This window comes from Halichoerus grypus, chromosome 5, assembly GCF_964656455.1.
Source record: "Halichoerus grypus chromosome 5, mHalGry1.hap1.1, whole genome shotgun sequence".
Taxonomy (NCBI): domain Eukaryota; kingdom Metazoa; phylum Chordata; class Mammalia; order Carnivora; family Phocidae; genus Halichoerus; species Halichoerus grypus.
The window spans coordinates 148,704,713-148,717,592 of record NC_135716.1 but is presented as its reverse complement, the minus strand read 5'-3'; the positions used below and the strand labels follow the sequence as shown (position 1 = coordinate 148,717,592).

Sequence of the window (12,880 nt, the reverse complement as noted above, 5' to 3'; positions counted from 1 at the left end):
CCTGTAAATACGATCCCCATTTTAGAGATGAGGGAACTTTAGAACAGAAAATTTGAGTCCCTGGTCCTCATCTAATAAGGTATAGAAACAGGCTTTAAACAAAGATCTGAATCTCAGTTCTTTCCACATCACCTTGCTAACATATGCTTACCTTAGAATAACATTTCCTGTGGGGCAGGAATTTTCATCATGGCTATTATTTCTTCAATATGTAGTATGTTGCAATACAAACAGAAAGCCAAATAATGAATCTGGATAATGTTAAAATAGGCCCCAAAATCCTACAATCTTACACTTATTTGCAGTTATTGAGCAAGTTGCTTAACTTCTCTGTGCCAAAACTTCTTCAAATATTAGAGATAATACTTTAGAATGTAGTTATGATGCTGAAGTAGATTAAAACATATAAAGTACTTAGCACAATATCTGGCACATAATAAACATTCCATAAACGTTAGCTATTGCTACTGAGATGAGAAATCACCAGATGGACGTTTTGTACCAGGTGACTCCAGCCAACAATAGCTGGACATCTAATCCAGAAACAGTCAATCCTACACTGACTTGCAATCCTATGACATGATCTAGTGGGAAAGATGATGTATATCAATCAGTTTCTCTCTCTTGGGAATCTGAACTAAGAAACAAAGACTGCACCCATTAATAATGATTCGGAAGTTAAATGGTTTGGCTTCTACCTTCATCAATTTTCTCTCATCAATGTTACCAATAATGCTAAATCTGTTGCTAAATCTAGTTTTTCAGTCATCCTTTTAATATCATTTGGCAGCATTTAATCTGTTCAAGGCCATTCTCCTCATTCTCTTTGGAAAGCACTGAAATATTGCAGCTATTCAACACTTAATCCCAAGCCTCTGCCTCCCACATGCTACTCTCCCTCTAGGCAATTTCATCCACACTTACGACTTCAGTAATTATCTCCATGTTGGCTCAGACTTTTCTTATACATTCTACTGCCCTGTCAATCCCTCCACTTACCTGGATGGCTAAATGATACCTCAGACTCCATATGTCCAAAACCAAACTTATGATCTTCCCTCTCAAACACAGCCAAGATCCCTTCCACTGCTCTTTATCTCCAGAAGTGCACCACCAACTATCCAGATGCACAAATTAGAAAATTGGAAGTATGCCCTGATACCTCCTTTTCCTTCTTCCCCATCTTTCACTAAATCCTATTAATTCTATCTCCTAAATATTTCTCAATTCCTTCTCTCAATCTCCACTGCCACCTTCTAAAAGGTCCACCTATAACCACTCTTGTACCTTTTGTACTTTCCACACTGTAGCCAGTTATAGTTTTCCTCATGATTCTAATCATGTCATGCTCCTTAAAAGCCCTCAATGGCTTCCTATTATTCCTAAGATTTTTGACCAAAATTTGTATCATAGTACACAAGGCCTGCAAGATCTGTTTCAGTTTCTTTTCTCCTCCTATTGCCCTACATGCAGCCATATTTGTCTCCTTTCAGTTCCTTAAATACATCATGTTTCCTCCTACCTTAGGATCTTTGCATATGGTTCCCTCTGCCTTGATCACTCTTTGTCCTTCTCTTCATTTACTCAATATATCTCAGCTAAAATATCACTTCCTCAGAGAAAGTTTCTTGAACCCGTAGACTTTATCAGGTCATTCAGTTATTCCTTAAATAAATATTTAATAATAACCTACTGTATACCATGTATGGTCCTAGACAGGTGGGAATGTTAAACACAACAAAGACCCTTGTCTTCATGGAGCCTATATTCTAATGGAAGAAAACAGGCAATAAGCAATAAAAATAATAAGTAAATTGTATAATATGTAATAAAGGCAGTAAGTCTATGGGGGATGGGGGAGGGGGAGAAAAAAGAAAAAACAAGGTAAGAGAATCGTAAGCAGAGAGTTTCCATTGCCTAACTTGGACCTGACATGTAGTTGGCACTCACTAAATATTTCTTGAGTGGATGAATGAATAAAGTAATGTTATGAGGAACTTAAACTATAAAAAGAATAGAGGAACTACTTGGTGGAAGAAACAGAGATGCCATGAAAGAAAGAGAAATCATGCAGGTCTTGAGAGGTAACAATCTCTTGAACCTCAAAAGCTTTATTCGGCTTTCAGTTCCAGTCACTATATGGTCTTAGCATAACCACTATCCCCCTTCCCCACCTCCAAGGGCTGGATAATTCAAGTGAGTCACTCTTGTAACCAAAATACCTAATTAGGACACGTATACAAGTCTGTGTGTATCACTTCCATCACTCACCACCACACATATCCCCAAAGCCACTGCTTTGCTACACACACAGATATCACTTGTCTTAAAGCTTCAGTTCTTCAGTCCCCAACCCCTTTCAGGTACAAACTCCCTCCCACATACACAAGAATGTGAAAATCTTAGCTCTCTTCTAAGACCCTGTAAGACACTTATGTCACTACTCTCCAAGCCCAGTCAAACCCACAATGGGATCCCCTCAGGAATAGGACCTTGGGACCCCCTCCCCAGCAGTCTCCCTGCACCTTCAAGACTATCTTCCACCCACAGATATGTGGATATACACTCCTTTGTGATTCTGAATGACCTTCAAGAGCACTGATCCCATATACACTCAAACTCAGGTTCCAGCATCCTTTGGTAAGGTTCTGAAGGACTGAGGCTCTGGGTGTCCCCTCAAGCCTCTTGTCTTTATAAGGACCCACAGGAGGGTTTGCATACTTTCTCCGTGGCCAGGGGTGACCCTAAGGCACTATACTTCCCCCAAAACACAAATACTTGGTGTATACCCCCCTTCCGTGGCACTGCCTGATATTAAAGTAACACCCCCCCACACACACACACCTGCCTCCTCAGAATAAGTGACCCTCTCCACCAAACCATGCCCCTTTAGGGAGCCCTCTTATGTTTCCACAGGACTGTGTACCCCCTCTCCATGACTCAGCCTACTCCTTCGATCAGCACCATTACAGGTGCCCCTCAGGATTGGAGTCCTGTGTCTTCCCTGGAGTCCCAGCCCTTTCTGGGCCCATGCTCACTCAGGAGTGTGCACACTCCCGCATACACCTCTGCGCCGCCGCCGGGACTCCGAGGTCCATGGCCCCGCCACTCAGAGCGGTAAGCACCTCCCCTGACCCCTGACCCCGAGGTCACAGCCCCACCGCGCAAACACACAGGGGCGCCTCCTCAGGAGTAGGGCCATGCCCAAGTCTCCTCTCCCCTCGGACCCAGGACAGCCGTGCTGCCTTAGCGCTTCCCCCTGATCGACCGCCCCCACAGACCTGCCTCAGGCACCGTCTGGCTCCGCTCCGCCATTTTTTGTTGTCCCTCCGCCTCTAAGCCCACGCGAAAATCGCGGGGCAGTGGGGAGCGTGCGACGGGATCCGCGGGCTGACTGAGCTCCCTCAGGAAGACGCGGCGCGACGGTTGCCAAGGCAACGGGTTGCCCGCGTGCGAGCAGGCGGCGCGGGGCTGGGGCGGGGGGGTGTGGGGAGGCGGGCTGGGAGGGAGCGTGCGTCGGAGGCCCCGCCCCCGCGGCTCCAGCACTCTGGGGTCTAGGCTCCTGCGGGGCTGGGACTCCGCCGCACCTCTCCCCGCCGCCTAGCCACCGCGTCCTGTCAACTGAGCATGCTCATCCGCCTCTGGGTAGCGGAGACCAGGTCCGCTGGGATGGCGCTCGCCTACTGCCGAGGGGGTCCTCCTGCTGACCACAGACCTGGATGGGCTGGCCTTTCTGTGGTTGGCGCTCAGTTTGGGGGGCTTGAGACAGGTTTCTTGATTTCCCAACGCGTCTACCCCTGACGTGCCCGGCCCAGGTCGAGGTGCTGGGTAACTTAGGTCTTCAACTGAAATGCACCAAGAATCAATCATTCTGTGCCCACCCCACCCCATACTCGGGCTCCTCGCCCCTCTACAACCTCACCAGCCCCCAAACCGAGAAAAGGCTTCTCTTTCGCTGCTGTATGTCTCAGTATACTTAGGATGCCCTTTCCCATCTCTCCGTGGTGAATCGCCACTATCTTCTAAGACCTAGCTAGAACATTACTCTTTCCTGAGCTGCTCTGTCCTCCCACAGTCCCCTGTGCATCCCTGGCCTAATACTGACTGCTTTATGCATTATTCCTCTATCTTCCTTACTTAAGGGTAAGGTGAGCTCCCTGTTGCCTGGGTTCGGTCTCTTCATCTAGGTATACTCCATAATACAGCATAGTGCTTGACACAAGGTAAGGGCTCAGTAAATATTTGTGGAATGAAAAATGACTTCTAAGTTCACTCCTGCACATCCTACCAGTTTTTTTGAGCACTTAATTTTTTAACAAGTGCCATTCTAGGTAGGCCCCTTCTCTTCACGGCACTCACAGAGAAAGGAAGAGAGATAATGGCTTTACATGCCTCATAGGGAACACAGCCTCCAGGCTGGTCTTCAACTTATTCTAGGAAGTTAGCCCACCAGATAGTGTACACTCAATACATATTCTTAACTGAATAAAAGGATACGGTCACAGAAACAAAAAGAGAGAGAGAGAGATAATGGCTTTGGTAGAGGTTAACTAGTATCTAAAGTGCTACAGGATCATAGAGGTGGAACTCTAAATTGGGAAGTGGCGGGGGAAAACAGTTAAGATTCCAAAGAGGAGTGGATACCCTAGCTAAGTCTTGAAGAATGAAAGCTGTCAGCCAGGCAAAGGAAGGAAGACTGTGCCTGGCAGAAGGAGCAGCAGGAGCAAAGCAGAGCATAGAGATCAGCAGTGAAACTACAAGAAGTCCAGTACGCTAAAGCACAAACCTGATAGGACAAAGCATTATCTCTAAAGGAGCTCCTATATAGCTAGGTAGTATCTTCAGATGTGTTTCCCAAAAGCAGAGCCTGAGGCCAGGACTTGGGTGATGATAATTTGTTGGGGAGGTAAGCCCAGGAAACAGAAGTGAAGGGGAGAGAATGAAAGAGGGAAGGGGGAAAAGCCAAGAAAAATGTGTGAGATTGAGCGGATTGCTTTAGTAGACAACTGGGTATAAGCTCACTGGAGAGACCCTCTGAAAACTGTGTAGAATGTGCCTCAGCATTGTCCCACCAAAGAACAAGGAGCCGAGGTCATTTACCTCTTGATTTCCATCCCCATTGTTTCAGGATTATCTCCATCCTCCAGCTTGAACTCTCACATTTCCTGGTTATGCTTGCCCAGGGCTAAGCAGCTTTCTAGGATTTGAAAGAAAGCCTTGAGGCAGAAAAGCAGAGGGACTGGAAAGCATTTGGGGTGGGAGGCTGGCAACATGCATGGAACTACACACTCACCTGCACTGAAACCAGGAATAAGGTGTGGGCACCACAAGAACCTCTACAAAAAGTTACATGAAAATACTCATCAGAAATATCCCTCATATTTGAGTAGTTTAAAAACTCACAAGCCATGTCACCACAACTATCAAGATGAAAATACACAAGCTTTCACAAATCAATCCTAATGACTGACTCATAAAGGCTGTGAGGGCTATAGGAATTTCAGTATGGGAGGGGTTACTGAGGACTGAAGACCACAAAGGAGCTTCATTAAGTATAGGAAAATGGAGAAGATTCTACTCAAACTCTGACTTTATAGCTTTATAATCTGGGGCACAAATGACTTAAATAGACATTGAGCCTCAGTTTCCTTTTCCAAACAAACCAGCCCTTCCTAATACACAGAGTGCTCTAAGTCACAAATGGTGGGACAGGTTAAAATGCATTTAATAAGTATAATTACAGTAAATAAAAAACCTGGCATATTTTAGAACAATTTACTTAAACAAACCTTGATTCCATTTCTGAGCCAGTTTCTGTGCAGATGCTAGTGTTAACCTTAAAAAATAAAACTGCTAATTATTTTACCAATAAAAAAAGTTTATCCAGGAATAACAGAGAATTGCAATCTGAGACAAGTGAACTGTAGCAAAACCATAGATAGCCAAGGCCCAGAGCAAAGGAGAGATACGCTCTCATACATAGAAAAGGGAGGAAGTTGGGAAGGCTGTTAGAAACATAAAGTCTGTTGCCCTAAACTAGGAGTCTCAAGTATAGTGGCTTTTCATTGGCTGTGTTGTGACTGTTTCTCATTGGCTGAACTGTTGCCAGGACTGGAGGAAAGCCTTTCTTCATCCTGCAGGGATAGTAAAGTAGTATTCACCTGGGAGGCTCCTCACATCCTGCGAGTCTGCAGTTATCAAGGAGTGCTGGGCTTGAGAGCTCCCCCCTGCCCACTTCCTGACTCCTTTCTAAATGAATTTTCCTTTTATTAATTTTCACACTGAAGATAAAGAGATGAATATAACACTGTCTACGGTTTCTAGGAGCTCACAATCCAGAAGGGAAAAGAGATTTAATCCATAATTATAACCCAGTATGATCAGGGTTCTGATAAAGGAAAGCATGGGAGGTTGTGGAAGTCCAGAGGGAGGCACAAAACCCAGCCTGGAGTAGAGGGGATAGGTAAAGGGATATTTAGGAAAAACTTCCTAGAGGAGAGTGTCTGATCTAACTCTTCAAGGGCAAGTAGGAATAAGCTGGACAAAGAAAATGGTGGTACAAGGGAAAAGGGTGGTTGAGGCAACAGAAACAGCATGGGCAAAGAAGGGATAGTGTGTCTGAGGTAGATAGCAAGGCTGCATCAATAGGTAAAGACAGATTCTGGAGAACTCCTCTATGGGGAACTTGATCCTGAAAGTGATAGAAACCCATTAACAAATTTCTAAAAAGGTCAGGGACCTGGTCAGCTCCTCTGGTTGCTGTGCGGAGAGTTGATTAGAGTCAGGCAAAGAAGAATTGGAAGGTGCAGTTCTGTACAAATGTGTTTGTTGACATTTCAAATTACCATTTGATGAGAACCTTTTATGTGCTACATACACGGCACTGTTCAATTTAAATTTTAAGTAAAACTTAAAAATCAGTTATTTAGTCAGACTAGCCACATTTCAAGTGCTCAATAGCCACCCTATATTTACAGCATATAGAGAGAATATTCCCATCAGTGCAGAGAGTTCTGTCAGACAGCATTGACAGACATATTCCAACTGGGCAGAAGAAATGAAATGTCTGGAAAAAGTCCGCCCTTAAAAGGACCAGGTTCAGTTCTGTGTGTCAGCTTCTCTTCAGGAAGCAGGGCAGGAAGGAGGGTAGACTTCACACCTGCTGAAGTCCTCAGAGACTTCCTTCTGGTATAAACAGCACAGCATGGGGAGTGGGATAGACATGCCCCCCATGTGGACTCCTGGGAGTTAGTTTTCCCATGCTATCATTCAGAGCTTGCCCAGGAGGTCTGCCTTCCCCAGGGATTTCCTGAGGTTTCTTATCTCCACAGACAGTCACCTACCCACCGTAGAGCCAGGGTGCCTTCCTTTTGACAAAATATTCCCTGTAGGATTCACCCACTCCTGTAAACATTTATTAAAATGATGCCTTCCATGTGCCTGTCACTGAGTTATATACAGTATGCAATGAGAGAAATATTCAAGTTATAATCACATTTCTCACATGTACCAACTCATTTAATTCTCAAAGTAACATTGTAAAATTGGTATTAATGTCATCATCCTGTACAGAAGATGAAGTTGAGATTCAGAGAGTTTAAGTGACTTATGGTAAGTCACACAGTCAGATAGCAGTAGCCCCAGGGAAGACTGGAATGGTGCTAAGAAATTTACCTATGTTCTCCAAGTAATCTCATATAAAAAATCATACACACTGGGGAAAAAAAGATAAACACACAAAAATCCAGCTTACAATTTCCAAACAATATAGTAAGAGCAGTGATACAAGCATGCTCTGAAAAAGTGTAGAAGCATCAAAGAGGGATGCCCTTGATGGCCATCATAGAACGTTTCTGTAGGAAATGACCCTGGAGCTGAGTATTAAGGATGAAGGGGGGTCAGCCAGATGAAGTATAGGGTGGGAAGAAGAGAAATGAAAATATTTTTTAATTCAGTTTATCATTTGTATTTCTACTCTGTTTATTGCTGGTTTGGCCTTCTAGAAATGTTACCATTCTTTTCTTGTCTTCTAAGTTTTGTTTAAAAAACACTGCTCCTACACCAAAGCTATAAAAGAATTGAGGATTTCTTCTTAACCTGGATAAACTATTTAAATGTTAAAAAATGATTGAACTTAACAGAAAGGAAAACATTCTGATGTTGAAAGGAAGGAAAAAAATCAAAGGTGTGAAGTCATTTGTCCTTGCAGTTTCCTTGGCCTAGAATGCTCTTTTTTCAGATAATCTGCCTGACTGACTCTCACTTCATTCAGATCTCATCTCAAACGTTACATTATTGGAGAAGTCTTCCCTGACAACACTATTTAAAGTGTACTTCTTAGATATTTCACAGTTTTTATAGTATTGCAAGTGGTATCTTGGGTTTTCTAATTTTTTTTCTATGTGCTTTGCTCATGTAGACAAATGCTATTGATTTTGTAAGTTAATATTATAATTGCAAAATTCTGTGAACTCTCATATTATGTCTAATAGTTTGTTGACTGTTTCAGATTTTTCTTTTTTTTTTTTTTAAAGATTTTATTTATTTGACAGAGAGAGACACAGCGAGAGAGGGAACACAAGCAGGGGGAGTGGGAGAGGGAGAAGCAGGCGTCCCGCGGAGCAGAGAGCCTGATGTGGGGCTCGATTCCAGGACCCTGGGATCATGACCTGAGCCGAAGGCAGACGCCTAACGACTGAGCCACCCAGGTGCCCCAGATTTTTCTTAACCTATAGGAAAAATCAACAGCAAAATAGCTGTACATACATTTTAATTACATCTATCACTTGAGTTGTAACTTATTTTCTTCTACCTCTCTTTCCAATTGTGGGGACTTATTAAATAAAAATGTGCAAGTCTAAATTAAAGTGTTTAGGGATACACACTTAAATAATAAAACCATAAAGAAATACATAGAAGTGATCATTAAAAAATCAAGTAGGAAGGAAACTGCGATTAGGACAGGGCATGCACGGGCTAGAAAAATTCTCTCAGTGATCTGGTTGGTGGTTACAAGGATGTTTGCCTTATAAGAACTCATGAAGCTATATATTTTTGCATTTGTGTTTTATTTTACAATAAAATATTTTTAAAATAGATATGTTCTTTCAGTTCAAGAGTACATTTCCATCCCAACCATTTTTCTTAAGGTTAATATTACATTGTTTAAGACTGCCTACAATTCACTAAAATAACTGTTACCATTAATAAGGGCTTAGTATGTGCCAAGTGCCTTACACACACTCTAATTTCATTCTCACATAGCTCCATGATACAGGTTTGTTTTTGTTTTTGTTTTGTTTGTTTTGATTTGTTTTTTTAAGTAGGCTCCCTGCCCAGCGTGGAGCCCAACACAGGGCATGAGCTTATGACCCTGAAATCACGACCTGAGCTGAGATCAAGAGTCAGTTGCTTAACCAACTGAGCCACCCAGGCACCCCATGTTTTTGCTTTTAAAATAGGTGAATCTTACATTTATTTTGAAGATGATAACAAGACTAAACAGAGCCCATAATTTATGATTCCATGCATGTAAACGTTAGCAACAGCCACCACCAAACTATATTTTTGGGACTCATTCACAATAGGAAAAACTATCCAACAAGTCAGGTATTACTGACCTTCTCCCCCCAAGTTTTTATTTAAATTCCAGTTGGTTAACATACAGTGTAATGTTAGTTTCAGGTGTAGAATTTAGTGATTCATCACTTACATATAACACCCAGTGCTCATCAAAACAAATGCTCTTTTGGGGCACCTGGGTGGCTCAGTCAGTCAAGTGTCTGTCTTCAGCTCAGGTCATGATCCTGGGGTCCTAGGATTGAGCTCTGCATCAGGCTCCCTGCTGTTCTCCCTCTCCTTCTGCCACTCCCCTTGCTTGTGTTCTCTCTCTCTCTCTCAAAATAAATAAATAAAATCTTAAAAAAAAAAAAATGCCCTCCTTAACCCATCTCCCTGCCCCCTCCCTCCAGTAACCTCAGTTTGTTCTCTATAGTTAAGAGTTTGTTTTCTGGTTTGTCTCTCTCTTTTTTTTCCCCTATGTTCATCTGTTTTGTTTCTTTTTTTTTTTTCTTTAGAGAGGGAGAGAGGATGGGAGTGGCAGAGGAAGAGGGTAAGAGAGAATCTTAAGCAGACTTCATGCCCAGCATGGAGCCCAATGTGGGACTCGATCTTACAACCCTGAGATCATGACCCAAGCTGAAATCAAGAGTCAGTTGGACACTTAACTGACTCAGCCACCCAGATGCCCCACATCTGTTTTGTTTCTTAAATTTCACATATGAGTGAAATCATATGATATTTGTCTTTCTCTGACTCACTTATTTTGCTTAGCATAATAGTTCTAGCTCCATCCACATCATTGCAAATGGCAAGATTTCATTCTTTTTGATGAATGAGTAATATTACCTTATAAATATATATTTATATTACATCCTTTTATATACATTTATATATATAAACATACATTTATTTTATACACACACACACACACACACACACACAAACACATTTTTATCCATTCATCACTTGATGGACACCTGGGCTCTTTCCATAATTTGGCTATTGATAATGCTGCTATAAACATCAGGGTGCATGTATCCCTTCAAATCAGTATATTTGTATCCTTTGGGTAAATACTTAGTAGTGCAATTGCTGGGTCATAGGGTAGCTCTATTTTTAACTTTTTGAGGAAGCTCCATACTATTTTCCAGAGTGGCCGTACCAGCTTGCATTCTCACTAACAGTGTAGGAGGGGTCCCCTTTTTCCGCACATGATATAGGTTTTACTCCCATTTTACTAACCAGGAAATAGAGACAGAGGTTCGATAAATTGCTTGATGTAACAAAGCTACTAAGTGTTACAGTGAAGATTTGAAGCCAGGCATGATTCCAAAAATCATGCTTTTTATTAATACATTCCGTTAGCTCCGAGCCTTTTCCATAACAAACTCTCAAATCATATTGATAATATAAAGGCAGCTCAATTTGAAGGACAGAGTATTGTATCAATGACAGTGGGGGTAAGGAGGTCTCTCGATGAGTCAGACTTGGTATTGGCTTAAGGAAACTCACTAGTAGAAGAGACATTGTGGCAATTTAAACTGAAAAATCTGTCCCCTTACTACTTCTACCTCTAAATTGTGGTAAGTCATGTCATTAAAGAGTATGTAATGGGGGCACCTGGGTGGCTCAGTCATTAAGCATCTGCCTTCGGCTCAGGTCATGATCCCGGGGTCCTGGGATCAAGCCCCGCATCAGGCTCCCTGCTCAGCAGGAAGCCTGCTTCTCCCTCTCCCACTCCCTCTGCTTGTGTTCCCTCTCTCCCTGTGTCTCTCTCTGTTAAATAAATAAATAAAATCTTTAAAAAAAAAGAAGAGTATGTAATTGACAGTAACACAATTCTGTGTAGCAAAAAGGGAAAGCCATTGACAGCTGGTTTGGTGGATTTAAAATACAAACCAGGCTCAGGAGAGCACCAATGGTTTCTTAGCACAGTAATGCCAGAGGCTACTGTTCTGAGAGGAGCATGGATAAATACTTGGTAAAAGAAGAGAAATGCTGTCCTTGGTAAATCTTGATTGTCTCCAAGAAATATGAATGTCACACACACCCCACCCCTTGGTGAAATAACTTATTGGGTGAACTAATGAGAAAATCAATAGTGATTGTCTTTCTCTTAGGAAAAGGAAGTGACCGAGAAGAGTAGGAGCTGAGGGAAAACTGGTCCAAACCAGAAATACACAAAAGGTCAGAAGAGCAGATTATCTTCCTTCAGAGATGAGGAGTAGAATTCCCAAAGGAGGGAATGAGAGCATGGGCCTCAGAGATTTGGAAGAAAATTGGGTTAAAGGGGAAAGTTCAGGAAAATTGAGAAGGGGAAGAGGTCTGAAGGATGGAAATTCCCACAGAGGTCACCCTCTTTTTGAAGGCCTGAGTCTGAAAACTTCACTTTTCCATTAAAAGTGCTAAAGATGGATGGGTTCCAGTCCCTATTTCTCCCACTCCTTGCTAAGAGCTGCCTCCATAAAGAATTTGTATACTTTATGTGGTTCTTCACTTGAGTGAGATTAGCAGGACAGGGAAGTCAAAGAAGGGTCAGACTTCACCAACCCCCTAGTACCTAGTGACTCCAGTGGAGATGGGACTATAAAATGCATTACACCCAGGGTGCCTTGGTGGCTCAGTAGGTAAGTGTCTGCCTTTGGCTCAGGTCCTGATCCCAGGGTCCTGGGATAAAGCCCTGTATTGGGCTCCTTGCACAGCTGGGAGTCTGCTTCTCCCTCTGCCCATCCCCTGCTCGTGCTTGTGTACTCTCTCTCTTAAATAAACAAATAAAATATATATTTAAAGTGCATTATATCCATACACAAACTTACTTTTTTTAAACTGAGATCTTACACTATGTATCATGTATGCCTTAGTTTCATCACTTAATGTTAATTTATAATTTTTCATGTCATAAAGTTTTCTTTGCAAACATTATTCCCATTGGTGCAAAATATCCATCTTAGGGATGCATCATAACTAATTAAACCATTCACTTCTTGGATATTTAGGTCAATCAAGTCCTACATTTTTTTTCTGTTATAAATAATGCTGCAGTGAACATCCTTGTACATATATCTTTGATCATCATTTCTGATCACTTCCTTGTTTGGATTTCTAGACATCAGGTAACTGGGTCAAAGGGGATGATCTTTTCAAGTCTGTTGGAACATATTGAAAGTTGTCCTCCCCTTAGAACTCACACCTTTATGCTTCTAGTGGCAGAGCATGTGAGTACCTGTCTCACAATAAGTTGCCAACATTTTGGCTGTGATATTTATGGGAAAAAAAGTTTTACCCAATTAGCCAGGACACATGAACTGATAGAACTTAA

At 42.3% G+C, this 12,880-nt stretch overlaps 1 protein-coding gene across 6 annotated transcripts in view; it reads right to left on the bottom strand.

Moving 5' to 3' along the window:
• LOC118544703 (BEN domain-containing protein 5) overlaps positions 1–3,459 on the bottom strand; it is a 1,415,283-nt gene extending 1,411,824 nt beyond the window's left edge. The window contains exon 1 of one of the 6 annotated variants that reach the window (XM_078073180.1): positions 3,282–3,459. In XM_078073180.1, coding sequence (XP_077929306.1) covers positions 3,282–3,315 — 34 coding nt within the window. In that variant the 5' untranslated portion in view covers positions 3,316–3,459. Of the gene's footprint in view, positions 1–2,844; positions 2,861–3,281 lie in introns of those variants that run through there. The other 5 variants (XM_078073175.1, XM_078073174.1, XM_078073178.1 and 2 more) reach the window with 5 other exon arrangements.
• Between the last annotated feature and the right edge of the window lie 9,421 nt (positions 3,460–12,880).